The 20,271-nt window shown below is 37.8% G+C and overlaps 1 protein-coding gene across 4 annotated transcripts in view; it reads right to left on the bottom strand.

Annotated features, from left to right (window-relative positions):
- PARG (poly(ADP-ribose) glycohydrolase) overlaps nt 1–20,271 on the bottom strand; it is a 64,106-nt gene that overhangs the window by 39,027 nt on the left and 4,808 nt on the right. For 3 of the 4 annotated variants that reach the window (XM_017807128.1, XM_017807132.1, XM_017807129.1), the window contains exons 3-7: nt 18,671–19,654; nt 16,246–16,432; nt 14,977–15,099; nt 13,592–13,675; nt 12,470–12,544 (exon numbers count right to left, since the gene is read on the bottom strand). In XM_017807128.1, coding sequence (XP_017662617.1) covers nt 12,470–12,544; nt 13,592–13,675; nt 14,977–15,099; nt 16,246–16,432; nt 18,671–19,654 — 1,453 coding nt within the window. The remainder of the gene's footprint in view (nt 1–12,469; nt 12,545–13,591; nt 13,676–14,976; nt 15,100–16,245; nt 16,433–18,670; nt 19,655–20,271) is intronic. The other variant, XM_017807130.1, reaches the window with a different exon arrangement.

Below are 20,271 nucleotides of genomic sequence, written 5' to 3'. Positions count from 1 at the left end.
CGAGGACCCCACAACTTCAAAAATATGACTCTTAGGAGTTCACAGACCTGGCCAAGAAACTCCTAACTCAGCACTGTTTTCTATCAAATGACCAAGCATCAACAGCCACATCCATGTAACTACAGCTTACCCTTTCTGCCCACACTCTTCCTGTACAGGTAACATTCCTGTGAGGTTTCTATGGAAAAGAATACCTGCAAATCCCTGCCTGCCCTCAGCCTCTTGTGACCACTAACCCAGCACACCATCACAGGTGCAGCTTTGTAGACCAACCACTGTCACTGCATATTCTCAGCTATGCTGAGTGCAACACAGAGCCTGGTGTTATCTGTGACAGTCTTTTCAGACTTTGAAAGTAGTAAAAAAAGAACACTCAGTCATGGAAAGTAAAAGGATTCCAGGACATGGAGTGCTGACACCACAGCTACATCTGGCAGACATCCCACGATGCAAATGCCAACCTGGGAGAATCCAGCATCAGCACAGAGAACACCTGGGCACAGAACTGAAGGAAGATTTATTTAGAAGGAAACCCTCTTCAGGGAGCAGTGACTTGTACTGCTGTAAAATCCAGCATATTTAGAGTGCCATTAGCTATTCTACTTATTTGATGCTGCTGAAAGAGGGATGTGTCATTCTATCCCCTCAAACACATGCACAATCAGCACATTTCACCAGTTCCCATGTTCACCTGACAATTTCCTGAGATCCTTCAGCTTGCTAATTCTACAGGAAAATAACCCAGGGGTAGGGGATAGCCTTCCTCTGCATTAGTAAGTCAAAGCAGCCTACCAAAAAGTCATGCATTATTAGATGTGTGCAGTGTGGGTGGTAGTGAGACAGAACCAGTCCTGCCCCTTGTCAGTGGGCTACAAAAGGCAGATATATCAGTTGCAAGTCTTCTCACTGAAAAAAGCAGCAATATTCTACTCAGACTGAAGCTGTTACAACAAGCATCTCACTTGGAAGTCAATCTGTTAGTACAGGAATGTCTGTTTCAATTCAGTAACATACTTTTACCTGTGTACAACCTTTTTCAAGGCTACAACTCTGCAAACATTAAGAGAAAGAACTGAGTTTGCATTTTTTAAAAAAACCTAAACATTTGTTTTATAACTTAAGGAATTCTAAAATATGAAATGGTTGACAACAATTTTTTGATAAAGGAAAATACATGAAGTACCATAGCAATTTCGGTTTTGAACAATTGAACAGGTTCTCCTTTCCTTATTACCCATACGTGTCCTTTGCAGCTTCCTTCAGGATTTGAAATAAAAACATATATACACTGTTGACTTTATTCAGCCCTCCAATCATGCAAAATATGTAGGAATTGAATAAAAGAAGGGGTTATACCCTGAGGGAAAAGTGTATGGAATCAAAGTTGGAAAGCATGACTTGTCTTTTGCCAAAGAAATCACTTGGCAATTTGCTCTGGAGTGACTGATTAAATGAACATGACTTAGGGCTCCAATTCCTCAGATGCAAATGGCTCAGTGAGCCGTGGCAGAGGGACAAGCTCTTTGCCAAACCTGCACTGCAATTTAGCAAAAGGAGCATTTATACTGCAGCAAAGAGGCCTGACTAAATGCAGCCATAAGTAATGGCCTCTTGTCACTATAAACCAGTCCTCCAAAACGTAACGGACGAGGATCCTGACAGTCCTAATAAGAAGGATCTGCAGTAGCATGGGGTGATAGTGATGGTAGAGAGTTTAAATCTAGATCTGACAGCTCATCAAAGCAAACAAACTGCACATAGAGAACACAAATTTGGACAGCTCCATCTATCACATGGGAAGGCAGAGCCATCATGCCAACAGACAACCAGCATGCTAAGACAGCAACGGCTTAATGCTTTCAATTTGTTTGGTTTTATATCCCCACACTAACTTCTGTGGCAGGACAAGGACCAATTGAATCATGTTCTTAAGGATGAAGAGGAAAACCAGAGTGCTTCCTTTAGACTATGTGTCTCTTATTTCCTAATTCTAATGGATTTTGTGCGTCTGACTTTTTCCTTCCCAGCTGCCATAATGACTCATGCTGTAAGTGCTCTGTACCATTAGTTACTAGACTGAACTGTCTTTCCAGTAACAAGCTTCCTAATGATTTTATTGTAAGATATCATATGGTTAGAGGTGGCAATGCTGAACTAAGTAACTAGACAAACCAAATAACTTGTCTCAAATAAAATATTTCTGTATATTTTTACAGGGCATTTCGAGCCACATGGTAAATATTTCCAAGCTGAAAAACTCGATTTCAGAGAGGTGTAGCAAATAAGGGCACAAAGGGCTGTAAAGCATTAGCACAGGCTGCCCGGGGAAGTCGATGAGACACCATCCTTGGAGGTATTTAAAGAACATGTGGATGTGGTGTGCTTAGGGACATGGTTTAGTGGTGACCTTGGCAGTGTTGAGTTAACGGTTTGATTCTGTGAACTGAAAGGTCCTTTCCAACCTAAATGATTCTATGACTCTGAGACACTGAAACACCTGAGCGTGCTCAAGCAATCACAACATGTGGCTGCACCTTTATTGCACTGAGCAATGTTGTTTTCATTTTCTCTTCCTTCCAGAGCAGCCTGTACTTACTTTCTTGTTCTCCTGTCTCATACAGAAGTCACACGCTTTCAGTATACTCTTTAACACTTAAACATGGTGTTTAAGTGTTTAAGTTTAAACACTTAAATCCATGACTAGAACACCCCAGTGCCAATAAAACAACCAAGCCACTGTCTATGACATTGAAGTGTTTTACCTGAAAGTAAACCAACCTCAGACTGGCAACCTGTACTCCCCATCTTCCCCTAATCCTTGTCATGAGTGCTTTTAAACATTACAGAATCCTAAAAGCAGACTTTCTCAATTTGTTAGTTGGAACAGCTGGGAAGAAAAACAAAAAAGCCAAAACAAGTTTTTCTTGGTTGACTTTAAAAACTAATATATTTAAGTTAATACACCTCCAAACAAGCATCGCTAAGTTGTACTCTCTACAAAGCCTTTTCTTCTGAACAAGGAAGAAGATGAATTCTACTTAAACACATTGTACCATAACTATTAGTGTACCTCATACCTAGACAGAGACACTAGGCTGCAGCCCACTGACTTGTATGCTTATGTAAAAAGGACTGCTTACCATAATGTCGAATATTATACATATAAACAGATTGAAACCTATAAGAAAATAAGGAGTGGGGGGTGTGTGTGAACATTTTAGTTCCCATTTTATTAAGTTCATTAACTTCCAAAACTGCGTCTGCCTCCTTTAGTTCCCTTACAAAACTAATTCAGTAGGAAACACACTTAGCTGTCAAACCCATCCCATTTCTTAAGCACTTGTCTGATTAGAAACCAAAGGGAGGACAAAGTAATCTTTGGAGGAAAGAGGGAAAAAGCCACAACACTGGATTATGCAGAGAAGAATCTTATTTGAGAGGAAGAATGCTTCTGACATTTATCAAACCCACAAACTGACACTTCAAAAGCAAAAAAGAAGACAGCTTACAAGGCAGAGGTTAATTCATTTTTGTTTAATTCCCCCCCCCCCCAAGGCTCATTCATGTCTTCTGCCAATCCAACCCTGGAATGATCTCTCAGGTGTATCATCCGTAGCAATTGCTGCTTTGTTTTCAAAGCTTTTAAACATTCTAAATAAAATCTGAGAGAAAAATGTGTATTAATTTTTCAATCACCTCTTAATGGTCTTAGAAGCCCAGTTTATACTTCCAAGGTACTGGAAATCCACCCTCAATCGTTTTCATTACCAATGAGTGAAATCTCAGTCCTGATTCTCTACAGGCCACCAACAGATTCTACCTGTGTGCTCTTGCAAAGAATTCTATCACTGTTAGAGGCATCACAACCATTTCCAAAGCAGTGGCAGAGTCCTGGGATGAGAAGTCAAATACTACTTTCTATGTACTTTCAAGTTACTCTTGGGAAGCAGAGGAGTGGAGAGGACAGTGACCTTGTTTCTACAGCAAGGCTGTAACATGGGAGGGGAAAAAAAAGTACCTTTCACCTGACTGACACAAGTTAAGAGTGAAAACAATGTTTCCAGGTTTATTCAAAACTGTTACCTCTCTAAATACAGTACTTGGGGAAAAATGTTTAATACTGCTATGACTTTAAAACATCTGCTAAAAACCACAGTGTAGAAGCATTTGAAAGCCATTAGATATTTAATATAACTTTTTTCAACCACTTTTGAAACTGATAACCTTGGCAGTAAAAGCTTCATGAGATAACACAGCTATTACTCTTATGAAAACTGTATTTTCTTTAACATATCAAAAAAAAAAAAAAAAAAAGGTCAAGCAGAGGCAGAAGGAGGAAAAGGATCCAGTAAAGGTAACACAATAGCATTGCAGATTTCATCAAATCTATAGATTATCTTTTGCTTGACTGTCAGTATTACATAGACTCAAAATAACCAATAATTTGAGAAAAATATCCTGTAATTAATATTATACTGGCCAAATAAGACTCTCAGACCATATTCAGGGTACACACTTTGCCCTCTACAATTTGTAAACCTGCTCTTTAAAGAGTGCATGGCAGCTGGTAACAAACTCCTCAAGGAAGCAATATAAGCAAATTCAGTTTTTCATATGAAAAGCAGAAATTAAAAAAAAAACAGGGGTATAGTTAAAATACACTTCATTTATGCCTTCATAATCATCCAAACAATGGCAATGCCTCTTTATCACTTCTCTACTTCCATGTGCACCTTTTCCATGAGCATTCCTCTTGAAAGCTTTGACCATCAGGGTTTGTTTTGTTGTTTTGAGGGAGGGGTTGAGTTTTTTTGTTGGTTGTTTTTTTGGTTTTTTCCCCCCTAACAGTTCAATACACTATAAATAAAATAACATAAAATAAAATAAAAAAATCCAAAAGCACAAAGCAGCTAAGGAAAGCCCCCACAACCAACAGGAGCTTCTCAGTCATTTGGTAGATAGGTGGGCACACATAAAGGATGACTTACACATAATCCAATGGAAGGAAATCAATCTATTCACCAGCTCTCTGACACCAAAACAAAACAAGGCAAATATCAGAAGACAGCTTTTAAAACCAGGACATTTATATTTACTGTGGGTTTTTTCTTTTTCAAACAGGAATGTTCTCAATACAGTGAAAAACTATGAAAGAGCCCCTCCGAATGTCTTCATAAAGATCTTTATTAAAGCATTAAGTATCCACAAACACTTAAGAGACAGTGTAAATATAACTCTACAGTGGTGTGTGCAGATATCCCTTCCCTGGTAATTCCAACTCAACAGTCACTGCGACAGAGTTACAAAACACCACTTAAAAAATACGCAACTGTTCAGCTAAGAAAGTACAGAAAACTAAGAATAAACCTGTAATTCAGTGTTCTATCTCCTCTGCAATGCTTAGCTTCTGCTTTAAATGTGTACAAAATGCATACTCCCCCCACCCCAGAAAAGCTCACCTTTTGTTCAATACAGGAATAAATTCCTCTCTGCTACTGTGAAAAGAAAACCCTTCATGGCACACTCAAAAGACCTTTTCAGTTTAGATTTTCCAAAGGTAATCTGATGTAATGAAAATTGCTTGAAAACATCTGGAGTAAAATAAAATCCAGCAAGGAGCACTGGATAGGCTATTTTCAGCCTTGGGACATTCTGTTTCTTGCTTAAAAGCCTACATTTGTAGTGCTGACATCTCTATACAATGCTCACTTCTGTTAGTGCTGTCCAGACAATTATAAAAATGACTTATCAAAAACCCAGTCACTAGAACAATTTGGTACTTCAAAATTCCTTCTATTCCAGTATCACTGATTAAAGTAATCATTTTTTTCAAGCAGGTCATTCAGACAACAAAACATACCAGAAAGACTGACATGGTTCTTAAGACCAAGGAGACAGGAACGAGGTGAAGCCTTATTAGAACATAAAAATTTACCAAGATATGCACATACTTAACTGTAGTGGGTGTTTTGTGTTTGGTCTTTTTCAAATAAATGAAAATCCAGAGTTAAACCACAATCCAACTAGACTATAATGCATTTGCATCATCTTCAGATGTGTTTTTTCAGATGAAGGTTTGAAATAATGGTAAAAAAAATGGAAGTGTAATTTCCAAAACTGTCCAGATGATTTCCAAAATTTCTCAAGCAAAGTTTGAGGTTAGTAAGGATAAGACCACATACACACACAAAGGCTGTGTGGTTCTGCCACATTCTGAGTATTTAATTGACAAAACAGTTAATTTTATTCAGTGATATCAAAATGCAACCAACTGTTCTTAGAGAGGAAGCAGACACGCTGCCAGTATTTGCACATCTGACTGTCTTCCTCAGTTCTCAAACATTATGTATTCTCTACCTTAAATCAATTACTTGCATTTGACATTTTCTGAAAAGTAACAAGCCCAGGCCAAATGTGCCAGTATACTGTGTTGTAGTATACATTTAAATGTATGCTACAGTTTGGCCAAAAAATGCACTAAGCATATTCTGTAGATATTATCCCAGATTTTACAGGTTTATACCACAACTCAGCAACACACATGTGCTAGGTGTTTCAGTGAAATATATTAGTTTTCTACTTATTATTCAAAAGTGCAAAGCATAAACTAACAGAAACAAGACTGATTGTAACATGCTACACCACTCCTCACTTTAAGAATATTCTCCTATATTCTGGAATCTGTGTGAAACACCTACAGTAGAAAAAGTGGTATCTTAGAAAGCACACAACCATATAAATATTGCTAGGCCAAAATTTAAATAGTAAGCATTTGTGCAAACAAAAAAATCATTTCTAGTACAATAATTAACTTCAATTTTTCAAGAGAAGGAAACCAAACTTTTGGAAGAGCAAAACATTTGTAATACAGATGTGCAATATTTGTGTAAAATATAAAAAGTTGTATTTATACATGAATTTCTTTGTATATTTATCTTTCGTGTTACATATTAATAAGTTTATGTATTTTTAAATTATATTTATAGAAAATTTGAAAGAGGCATTTAGTGAGATTCCAGAAATTTACATAGACACTTGCATGTAAAAGCAGATGGTAACAAAGCCTCACATCACAGATGTTCTGGACTTCTAAAGGGGTCTAGTATACAGAAGTATTATCATGCAAGTTTTAGTGGAAAGAAGTGAGAAATGGAACTTCTTTTCTAATCCTCTTTTAAAACTACTTACAGCTGTAATTGTAAGGGAAACATTTTGAAAAGTCTATATTCAATACCATGTAAAAGCGTAACTAAAGGGTGAAGAAAAATTGCAATATATTCCTTCAGCTTGGCAAGTGACTTTGTTTTCTTTCTACATGGCTTTTTATCAGATTTTAGGATAAGCTGAAATTTCTGCCATAAAAAACCCCAACTGCTAACAGTCAATTCTGAGGCAAATAACAGTGAACTCATGCTTGACTGGAAAAGGAGAAAAAGGAGCACAGATAAAGTGCTCTGGTATGTTCTTCCTTCATGCTGAAGGTCCTTCTCTGTAATTAAGTATAGACAGGGAAGAGACTGGTCTTTTTAAAGAGCATTGTCATGTTTCTTTCAATCTGATAGAAAAACCCAAATGTAAAAGTTAAGACAGCTTCTTTCATAATATAAAAAGATTTCCTCAATGCTTAATTTATATGGGAATCAAGAGCAAATATGCAATTTCTGGTCATTGAATAGATTGATTGGCTTCAAACAGCTTTCTCAGAAGACAAAAAGACCACAAGCCATCCATACACAGGCACTGTAGACCCACCCACACACTTCTTCCTACACTAAAAGCCAAATCTAACAGCTGGAAACTGAGTATTATATAGTGGAGAGTGTCTTTGTAAAGATACTGATAACAAATCCCCTTTAAGTATTCCTACTTGAGTCAAGTAGGCACCAAGGGTTTAAAGTTCTACAGAGAGCCTGGAAAAGCAAATTTGAAAAGACAGAAGTGCCTTTAAGAGAGGTTCATTTAAAATGTCAATTACCTTTATTATGTTTTCCTCCTAAAAGAGGAGGGCAGTGTATAGAGCCCATGCCTTTCTGTCAGCAACACCTCATACCGATGCTACGCCACAACGGGCCCTGCATGACAAAGACACTTCTATCTCAACTTCAACCCAGAAAAGTCATAAGAACATAAAAATGGACAAAAGTTCATCAAAGCCCATCAAGAAAAGATGCCTCAAAAAGTCTAACAGCAAGAAAACCAAGTAATCAGCAGCACTTCCTCACAACACTCTTTGCTTGCAGTAATCAGTCTGAGAAACTTCCAGAGTCCATCACAGTACCTGTGTCGGTGTCAACGGGATTTTTCTTACAGCAACTTCTCCAAATCCCTTCAAAACCTGATGTAAGGCCACAGCATCCTCTATGTCCCATGACAAGGGGTTCCACAGCCTTCTGTTCAGTACCCCAGTAAGTAATTACTTTAGTCTGGTGTTGAAACCTTTACCTGGTAGGAACACTCAGCTGCTGTCCCTTAACTGCTGTACTAGAAGAAAGCACGGCCATTTCCTCTTTACCCTCTCCTACATTCATTTTGGGCACCACTGTTATACCCATTACTCACATCTCTCTTACCTAAGATGAAAAGGTGAAATTCTCCCAACTTATTTAGACATTCCTCATATGGGAACTATTAGATACCTTTACACCATTCCCGACTCCTCTCTCTGGATCGTCTCCATTTCACAGATACAAACTTTCCACTGAGATGATCAAGATCAAAGAGTCCAGAAGAACAAAAATAGTTATGGATACAATGTACTGCACCCTCCAGGATATATTGTGATCCATTTTTCTGATGACTCACAGAAGCTCAGAGATAATCACTGTCTACGCCACACAAATTTACCTGAACTCAATCTCTACACTTAAGAGATCAATCAAAGTTACATCAAAACTACTGGCAATTTCCAATACACAAATAAGCACCAAAGACTACAGTTTGTCTTCTAATCACATGCCTAAGTATTGGATATAATCCTTTTCAGCACTGAACAGCATACAGACATCATTTCACAAGTAACATTTTAAACAGGTATTTGGGGAATCCTAAATGCTAACTCCGATTTTAAGGATAACAGAGGTTCTCCAACATCAAGGTTCCTGAAGCTTCACAACATAAATCCTACTGACTTAAGTTCTTGTATACTATGCAACTAAAACTGAGTTTAAAGGAAGGATCACCTTTCAAGGAAGTTATGCCCTGCTTATACAATGTCACATCATTTTCAGATTAAAACACTCTTCTGTTCCTGGAAGAGCAGGACAGATGCAAGTAGTAAGAAGAAGAGTTATGCTTAAGCTCTATGAGACTTTAAAAACAAAGCATGTCCAAAACAAGCAGGCCCAATCTAAAGCAGCAGACCACGTGACTGTATTAAATGACAAAACCCTACTTCTTCCTTTACATAAAGTTGCTGCCGTTGCAGATTAGTCTAAGGCATAAGTCTTTAATGACTGAACTAGACTTTTCATTTCATGCACTTGGGAAAAAGCAAAATAATTTGGTCTTGCCTGGAAGTGGAAGGGCAAATCTGCAAAAAAAAGAAAAATAAAAAGTACTACAGTACATAGCACTGTTGAGCAAAAGAGTGTAATTAATACCAAACTCATCATCATTCACATAAAAAAAGGTCATCTACAGCACATTGTGGGTCCCAGTACAGCTCCATCCATAGTGGCTTCCTCACTTTTCCTTTTCTGCTTCTTGCTTACTCTTTCCTAAACTTTTCCTAGGTAAGGCCTAGAGAAACAGATGCAAGGATGACTTCCAAGTGACAAGAACTTTGCACACAAGAAGAAAAATCTTCACACTAATAACTTGCAGCCACTAAGTAATAACTTGAATAAATCCTAAGCCTGTCTGTCAATATTAACAGACAGATGGCAAAACAAATTAATACAGTGTGAAAATGCTTTAGAGGACAACAAAACTATCAGATATCTGAAGCAAATAAGCCACCCAGATCTTTTTGTACATTATTCTAGAAACAAGTTCTATGTCCTATGTATAAATTCTATGAATTTTTAAAAAGAAACAAACAAAAAAAATCCAAGCTTCCAAATTTACTTCACTATACAAACAGGAATTTTACTTCCACACATAAACTGACATTCAAAAGAATCTTTTGAGAAGTCTGAGAGCTCCCTCTTCTGCCAACACTTTGAACAACTGCAGAACTGGTCAGGTTATCTTGTTCTGGAAAAAAATTCTGGCTCACATGCATTTTATGTATTTATTTCTTATTACTTAAGAAAGCTGAAAGTGTTTTAATCCTAAAGGAAAGAAACTTAAGCCAAAGAAACTGGTAACTACTGTTATTATAAGCCAACTTACTTGAATCTTACAGAGTAGGGTTTAAAAATAACGCATATTTTGATCGTGTAACTTGGAAGGAAACTACCTAAAATAGAATCACAATGTAAGACTGACAAAAAAACCTTCAAGAGATTAATAGATTAGGTGAACAGTGTCCATAATCAGAAGTTAAAACAACAAATGGCTTTTTATAATTTATCAAACACAGACCTATTGAAGTAATATCTGAATACAGTGGCCTCCAATCCCTAAAAGAGACACCATTAGATTTGAGGACACAGCTCTCTTCTAAATCAGACCACAGAATTTTTGGCTAAGCATGCACTGAAAGTCAATACCATCCAAGAACATAAGTAGATATTTACACAACTAGACTCTGCTCTAATCTTTTTCTTTTAATATATATTTGTGCCTATTTTTCCTTCTGTTGAGCTACTGCCACTCCCTTTGGGCTGATTGCTGAAGGCAGCTTTCCTTTCAACCAACCCCCTCAACCTTTGCTGGGCAAACATCACCTGAAACAGTTCCCCTGTACTCTCAAAACTGTAGGATAAACATGAAAATACACAGGCCCTTATCACTAACTGCCAAATACAGTAAATTCAAAAGCACTACAATTCACTACAGTTTGTATATTTAGGTCATTTCCACAGAAGATGTCAATATTCACTCAAGAGCTAAAGTAGACTGCAAACAGTCTTTGAAAGCAGATGTCTTGTTAACTCAAAAATCTTGAAGAGTTCACACATCCCTTTATAATACAAAAGATTCAAGTATTTCTCTACAAAATGTACCATGTCCACGTGGTCTGTTCACTAAACTCAATACATTCAACAACGCAAGCCAGGCTAAGATTTTGCTCCTTTGGTCTACAAGAGGCCACTGTGTCACAAGCACTTCACTCTTTCTTATTTAATATACTGCTGCACATTCTTTAACTTGGTCTAAAATCTGTGCATGAAACAGCCCTCCCCCCTTCATCTGGTAACCCCACAAATAAATCATCATTCCCAGGATACAGAAATTTACTTTTCATCCCAGTGAAAGATTGATGACTGAAACACAGTTTATTTCCCTATTGTCCCTCTCTTCTCTGGAGACAACTGATATTACTTATGCTCTCTGGCTGATGATCTCTGGATCTAATCACCCATAGTTTCCAAAATCCCAAATGCACGATATGAACATGCCAGGACAAGCTCAGTTGCGCTTGTAGCAATATGATGCAAACCTGGTACATCCCTGAGTCAGGTTTTTAACTAAGGAGCACTTGCAGTTTAAAACATTCTAATTTAAATATGTGTACTTTAATAACACAAGAGTGAACAGTTGAACAGGCCAAGTGAATTTCAGTTGGTACAAGCACCAACAGCAGCAAGGAGGCCAAATGTCCACACCTCTATCATCAAGCCAAGGTGGCCCAAAAAAGAGAGGCTCTAGAGGTTAGAGGAGGGAGCACTAAATCAGCAGGATGGGTGAGCACAGTAGCTCTCATGGCTTGCAAATATGGTACCACCAGCATTTTGATAACTACCTTTTGTCAATAATAACAATACTGTGCTGCATGCTAAAGAAAACTCATTCTGTGAAAGAGCCCCCACACGTAAGGGAAACAGGCAAGAGAGAGAACACCTCCTCTGACCCCATGACCCAAGCAGACATCTATTTACACACACAACCAGCGAAACTAACTTCAAATCAAATTTAGTTTCCACTGAACCTTAATAGAGCTTAGCAAGCCCCTCCCAAGAAAACAAGCACATGTGCTTTAGAAGTACTTCTGAGTTGGTGGAATAAAAATACAATTTCTACTGCATCTCATTTAATCTCCCGCAATGCTTTAATTAGAAGTTTCTGATGATCAGTCAGGATTGTTTTCATAAAACAGAGAAAGGGCATTTTTCACCTTACCTTCAGTAAGTTTAGGTGTTACTGAAGCACCCATATTACATGTTTAAGATTTAAAATTAAGCCAGTTTATAAAGCATAATTATTGTTTCAGCTGAAGTTACCAGTCAAGTAGCTGTTCACATAGATGATGGCTGCAAACCCTTTACTCTTGAAAATGGAAAAAAAGCCAAAAACATTGAGGTATATAGGCAAAGTAGTCACTTTTATTTTACTTTTCTTCCTACTTTACATCAACTTGTTTTACCTTCTCACAGAAGTCAGTAAGAGCTGTGAAGTCCCATTTCTTGGAATAAGCAACGTTGTACCTCAGTATGGCTTCCTAGGGAAAGAGCACAACAAAACAGAGTTTAGAGATAATAATTAAGGGAAGAAAAACCAGGTCAGGAAATTTCCCTGTTGAAGGAACAGCACCATCTGGTGGCTAAAACCTGCCATAGAGCCCACCAAAATCCATAACACTGTATTAATACAGTGCAAGTCCATGACACTGACCCCTCCTGAATAAGCTTCAGTCTACAGGTTTTTCCTCCTGGCACAAAACAAGACAAGCCATGCCTGGATCTGCCAGCACACAACATCAATGGTTTGCACCCCATGCTTGCTCTTGTTAAAAATACCAATAAAAGGTGTCTCTTAGCAATACAGTAGAAGTTGTACCAGTTTAGGGACTTAAAGAAACAAAATTAAATAGGCCCTCTACAACACCACCACCTTGAAAAAATTCACAAGAAAAATATACCAAATAAAATAGTATTGTCAAGGGGAGTCTCACCAGTTGCTGGGGAAGCACTATTTATTCATTTAAAGTTTATCTGTAGCATTCTCCTCCTTTCCCTGCCTTTCAGGTATAACCTAAATTACATTATTCTTCACAAAAAAACATAATACCAATTCTGAGCTGCTCCAAGTCACAATTCATGTAATGTAACTACAAGTTATCAACAGAGCTCTAGTCTCCAAACTCTCCAGATTTTTGTCAGCAGCTTGAATGGTTGCAATTCTAGTGGAGTGAACTGAAGCAAAAGTTACTATTTCAAACTCTCCCACCTGTGCATCCCCTACCATCTGGCTACAGAAAGCCCTCATGCTACATTTACCACAAACTAGTAGATACTGCTGGACAAACACAGCTTTATGTAAACTTAAAAAAGACAACAATTTTAATAATACCTAATAAATTCAGTTGTAACACTCAGGACTCATTGAGAACTTCAATTCATTAGGTAATCCCTTGAACAGCATGGATTTTTTTAATAATTTATCAAGTAATGAAACAAATAGGCTTGAGACAGGATCACTATTAGTACACAGAGAACCTGAATGTACTTATATGTACCTAGGTTTGATTTCAAATTGACAACCTTACCTTCAAATCATGTGAGCAGGTAAATTTGTTAAGTAAGGCAGTTTGGATTAGCTCCCATCGACTTCCAGCAGTTCTATCTCCATTCTTTAAAGCAAAAGCCCAAAACAATGTCAGATTAAGTTATCCAAAACAGAAAGACACATTTACTAATAATTGTCTTCCTTCACATATTTTTTTTTAAATAAACTTTGCTTTATTTGTAAAGTTCTTTAAAAATACACATCTTTTGAGTATCTGCAAAGTAACTTCTGCAACTGCTAGTCCACTGCATTTTACTTCTCCAAGAGTTCACTTTTAATTGAAGCATTCACAAAATTCATAGAGCTCTTTTTCCACAGCACTCTTCCTCATGCCATCTCAAGAAGGACAAATAGTGTTCCGTACATTCCTTGCAAAGAAAGTGAATTTTGAGGATAAAACACCTCCACACTTTATAAAATCTGCAACTCGAAAATATAAACTGAACTTCATAAAAATGTAACTTCAAGAACATTAAGAGCTTGGAAGATAGAAGCATATTGCTGTGGCTGACACTCATGCCAACCCAAATTTAAGACATTCTGTGATACTTTTCCTCAACAGAAAGTCATATTGCCCACTGCAAGCAATAATGACATTTCTTCTGAGACTACCACATCTTGACTATTTCTTACAAGGGCAGAGACAAATCATCTTGCTCATCTGGCAAAGAAAGATCTATCTTATCAACATGTTATCTCTGGAACATCAATTAAATTCATATTATGCTCCATCTTTGAAATTGATAAATGAAAAGGCTGAGTGTATTTCCTAGAGGCCATAAGAATTTTCTGTTCAAGAGTCAAGTACCAATAATCATTACGCAGTTTTCACTATAAGACACACTTGCTGATTTTATTCACTATAGTCTGAAGTATTTCAGTGGGTATGTTTAAGTAAGTCTCCAGCAGTGACAAGAAATACCAGATCAACAAACTATTCAGGGCCAACTCTAACCTCTGCCACTGTTTTAGCAGAACAACAGACACACCTCACTATCAAACTGTGGTTACAAATTCACTCACATCTGTTGGCATTGCAAATTGCTTCACACACACACACACAAAATATATACCATATAAACACATAAGTAAATAAATACATGATTTATAAGGAGCTTAAGCTTCCACTCACTCCATTTAAGCATAGAAATATACACATCACCAACTCATTTGCTAGCTAAAATAATTACCAGGGAAAAAAGTCTTCTGCTCTGTCTGGAGCATCATGACCCAGAATCCAGCTTTTCAGACTTGATTTTCTCATTCCATACACAGTTTGACAACTGAGCAAATGCAGTAGACTGAAAACTCATCTATGTGTAAACAAAGTTATTTGATTACACAACTGTAAATACTTAGTCTTACCTCATCCTCTACAGGGTATAAATTTTGTTCTGAGCAGGGCATTTTAACATGCTTGTTGTCCCACAAATCTTTGTAGTGAGTTGGAAAAGGTTTAGGTACCTCTCCTTCCCTCAGAAGATCTACCTGCAACACAGAAAGAGAGGGGGGAAAAAGCTCAGACTCTACTTTCAAGTTTCTAAATGGAAGAAATAAAAAGCAAGCAAAAACATAGTTTAAAAAAGCTCTCATCTACAGCCCCCCTTTGTGGAAAGGGGTAAGCTACAAACTGACCACACAAAGGATGTTCAGTTAGAAAAAAATCCATCTGTTAATCTTACACTATACTTCTTGAAAAGAATGCTACCTTATCATTTGACCTCTTGAAACACACTCAAGTAAAGGTAATATATTTAATTACTATCCAACTACCAGTTAAAGATTTTCTCATTTATGAATTTAAGTATCTGTACAGTTTCACCCAAATATTTTCAAAATATAGTTCCAAATAGTCATGTTCAGAAATAATATTTTTTAACCTAACACTGAAAAGGATGAGAAATTATTACAGATAGAGCAATATTTCAAATTTTCTCCACAGAACATCAGAAACATAAAACCAAATAACACAATGTTCTTAAAGACTTAATTTGATACATAGCCCTCAGGCAGAACTGATTGTCTCACAATGTGTGTTTAAACTCAAGGTGCTTTTGTTTTGGTTGGGATTTATCCATGACCCTACAGGTTTCTGGTCACATTTTATTTCAACAATAATTGGACTGAACACTACTCCAAAGGATTAAAGACAAACATATCAGATTCAATCTAAAATGAAGCAGTAAAATTGCTAGAAATTCTTCTTCATTCTTTGTCTTTTTTCATATCTTGAACCTTTTGTACATCTTGAACCCAAACCAGAATCATATCAAAATGAAAATACAGAATGAAAATGCTGGAAGTACAAATTTTACTTGCAGAAGTATTTAAATTCCCACAGTTTATAACTCAGACAAGGAAGCACACACACCCACATGCAAAACAAAAATACTTCTTCCTAAGAAGACACAGGCAGTAAAACCATAATTATGTTTCTTGTGGATTTTAATATCCTAATTCTGTGCATCAGAAAAGTCAATTTTCAGGAAAATCAGTTGCCCGAGCCCACTCGCAAGGAATGGCAAAGAACAGTATTAGCAGGATGTTGAAATCTAAGACTACCCTTTGGCATTTCCCGTTCCTGAACAGCCCAGTAAGGAATTTGGTGTCAGGTGACACACTGAGCCATCATACCCTGACAGTCACGGTGTGGTTGGCCGAGGGGCGCAGGTGAGGCAGACGGGCCCCACACGTCGGCATCCTCCTCATCTCCTCGATCGGTGTTCCAAACCACTTCTTGTTACTTGGAAGGGGAGGTGGCACATATTTAGGAATCTTCCTTCCTGGCCTCTGGGGTTTGAATTCACACTTTTCTTTCCTGCTGTCAAAATAAAATGCGTTGAAACATTTTATTTCCACTGAAAAAACCTGGTAGGCAAATACACAAACTTCCACCCCAGGGTTACAATCATAACACAGTCAGTTTATTTGCCAGCCTTTGCTCTGGCCCCAGGATAAAGCTCTGTCTGGGGAAAACTCCCACCATCACCAACCTCCTCCTCCCCAGCACAGACAAGTACGTGATGTCTACCAAAACACTCTTCTCTACAGGCTGCAAACACCTTCACAGAACTGCAGTGAGTTATCAAGGCAGGGTATTCCTCTGCAGAGCCATCCTTCCCAGCAGGATCTCTTTATCCATGGACAGGAGGCAGACTGAGTGGTCTGCATCTGTCAGGCTACCTTCTACAGCCTTTTCCCAACTGTTAGAAAACAAATGTGTGCACGCACAAATGCACATATTCCTCCCTCAAAGTGAAAATTAAAAAAAGAAAAAAGCAAACAAATTCCTTTAGCACCCTTTCTCACTGGGGTTGTATTTCTCACGTCAGGCATATACTACTTGCAATGGAAGTAGACATTTAAAAGCAATCAAAAAAAAAAAACCCACTTGCAACATTCAAATACAGGCAAGAGCAGATGAACTAATCATCTTTAATGGTCAAAGGTATTTGCATGGCTCTGAGATGTTTTGGGGAAGAAAAATCTGAACCTGTTGTATGTTTGACATAACACACTGAGTCCTGGCCCCTGTGCACAACCCTGGCACAGCATTACTGATGTCTGAAACCTGCTTCATACACTACTGCTTCTTCCCCTGCAAGTTAAAACCTGGGCCAGTCTTATCTGCTGTAGACCTGGTCTAACAAAAACCTTTAGTAGTAAACCTTTAGGATTTTCTAATCACCCTCTTAAGCACTATAGGCAATACCACTATTTTTCCTGGCACTAAGGTTTATAACCTTCATATTATCTTGTTTAGGCCCCAGAAGGAAAAAATCATCTCTTTATAGCCTCATGCTCTACTTTACTGATTATTCTGTAAAGCACTGATAGAATTCCCATCTACCCACAAAAAACCCCCCACTTTTGCATGAGTTTCCCTTCTCAAACATCAGTTTATTCTAACACACAATGCTCTAGCTCTGAAAAATACAAGCCTCAACCTCTGCTGCTTTGCTCAACAGCAATTCATTTAAATTAATGAAAAGAGAACTCTCTAAAGCCATTATTTTAAACTTGAAAACCCCCCTTTCCAGACTTTTTTTTAGAAAAAATGGATGAAGAATTTGCTAAGAACCACCTTTCTTTTTGTTTCACATGCTCAGTCTATTCTTAAGACTTCTCAAATGAAAGCTCCTGCCACTCATTAGCCACTCTCTGTCAGACTCTCTTCCATTTCCTTGAAAAGTTCCTTGTCCTGCTCCTCACATCCAGAAACCATGTCCCAGTAAAGACCTGCGAAACTACTTCCTTGCCCTTCAGGACTTGAGTCTAGTGAGGTAATTGCATGTTATACCAACACACACAGCCCTTTTGTTTCTGCTCACTTCTTAGCTGCTAATTCACTTTCTCAGCTCCCACTGGAATCTAAGCTCTTCAGAGCAGAGATTATCCTTTTGTCCTTACACAACACCTGGAGTTCAGAGTCCCGTGTCATGCTCATGGCTTCTATGTCCATTGCTGTAGTGTGTAACCATGGGTCCTTCTCTCTAACAAGTTATGGACAAAGCCAAACAAAACAAACAAACAAAAAAAGAAACAGATCTCTACAACTGCTTTCAAACGTGAATTTTTTCATATCTATTTCAATCAAAGCATCAATAGCACTGATGGTTCAACAAAGTAAGATTCACTATTTTTGAAAGGTAAAACTAATAAAACCGAAAAAATATCAGTTTCTTCAAGTATTTTGAATTAAACACTGAATGCTAAAGATACTCCACAAAGCACTCCTGTATCACCATTCATTTTCAAGCATTAAAAATCCTATGGTTTAAATCACTACTTTGACAAAGAAAATCAACTTCCTACAGTGTCTTAATCCCCAATTTTAACAGATCTCAAATTATTTTAAAAATTTCACTGGACAAACATCTCCTTTAAAGGGACAAGCAGTCCTAATAAAAATAAGTTCAATCTTATATCAGAGTTGTCTTTTTGTCTTAAACTATATTTTCCAAAACTCCTTATATAATCCAGCCTCCAAAGTTCTGTGGCCAAACAGGAAATTTTCAAGCATGAAAATAACAGATGGAGCAGACAGATGGAACACTACCTTTTCTCCTCAACTTTAGGTATCCTCATGAAGTGAGAGGTGATTTTGGAGTCTCTCTTCACACTCTGCTTTGCACCTTTGAATTCTGATGACGGAGCAGGAGAGATTCCAGGTGGCTTTGTATGCAGACCGTCCTCCTTAACCGAATTATCTGTTTCCTCAAAGCTTCCACAGACCTTGGCAGAAAAACGTGACTTTCTAGACTCCAATTCAGCATCCCCATATTGAATTCTAAAAGATTTGTTTATGGATTTTGACATATTATTCTCCTCTCGCTCATCCAGAAATGGACTTGTTTCTTCATCAGCCTCTGACCCATGGCAGCTATTTTTGGAATTATCTACATCCATTGGTGACTCTGGTTCACTCTCTTTCTCAAAAGCAGGTGAGTCCCCTGAACTGCTCTGACATTTGCTCAGTTTCCCAGGACCTCCAAGATCAGGTATACAGGCATCACAACCAGCATCTGAAAGTGGACTTTCTGGAATTACATCCCCTTCCTCTTGTTCACCCATTAAACAGACAGAATTGCAACTCTTCGGCTTCTGTGAATTGCATGGAGCCACCTGTCCATCCGTGTCACTGTCTTTGGAAGGAGGTTTTGTATTTCCTGTTTTCAAAGACTGGCCTGATGACAACTTCCTCTGAGTCCAACTCTCACTGCTTTCCTCACAGCCTCTCTGGGCCTGCTGGCCAGTTTTGTGCATCTGATCAATGTTGGCATTTTTAAAGAGGTCTCCAGACTGCGGCCCCTTCACAGGATCCGTATCCAAGGCTGTGTCTTTGTCCTCAGCCTCCCAGTTACACATGTTGCCCGTCTGAAGCAAATTTACAGGCTTTGCACCAACTTCCACAGACATTTTTGTGTAATTTTGCTGACAAGTGCTCTCTGGTTTTTTCACATCACGCTCACAAAAGTTCTCTTTTCTAATGGAAGTCATCTTGGGATTTACTTCAGTATTGTTATTAATTTTGCTGTGTGAGCTGCGGAAGAGAAGTCAGGGAATTCAATGTCTTATTTCCAAATGAAATTCCTGTAAGTATTTTTTTTAAGGAACAATGATAACCAAACAATAGAAAGTAGAGATTTTTACTCATTCTACTCTGTAAGTGAGCACTACCAGGATCAACAACTTTTACTGCACTGAGGAATGCAGCTCAGTAGCAACCTATTTCCATTTAAAGGCTCCAAAAGATGATGAACCAGTTGCTTACCTTAGGAATCTATTCATTATCCTTATTTTCATACCTAAACAGTATGAGGCTGCTACCCTCATACTGTTACAGCTAAATAGCTAAATATTTAGCTATTTTCTGCAGATGAAAAAACATTAGAGGTCATGATAAAGTCCTCCATAACTTTCATTTTTATCTGTTAATACAGTGAGCAAGGAAATCAGTAGGTTTAGGGCCTTTCCCTCAGAGCTACAAATTCATCTTTTAGAAGAGTAGGGCACAGCAGTCCAAAGTCCCAAAAACATCCAGTTACTCCCTTACTTTTATTAACAGCCCATGACTCTTCAAAAAAAAAAAAAATCACCATACAAAGGCGCAAGTGTAAAATATATTTAGAACTGATAATAAATTTAAAAGATACATTA

Source organism: Lepidothrix coronata, unplaced genomic scaffold (genome assembly GCF_001604755.1).
Source record: "Lepidothrix coronata isolate B3197 unplaced genomic scaffold, Lepidothrix_coronata-1.0 Scaffold17, whole genome shotgun sequence".
Lineage (NCBI taxonomy): Eukaryota > Metazoa > Chordata > Aves > Passeriformes > Pipridae > Lepidothrix > Lepidothrix coronata.
The sequence above is the reverse complement of the archived record's forward strand: the minus strand, read 5'-3'. Positions and strand labels throughout refer to the sequence as shown.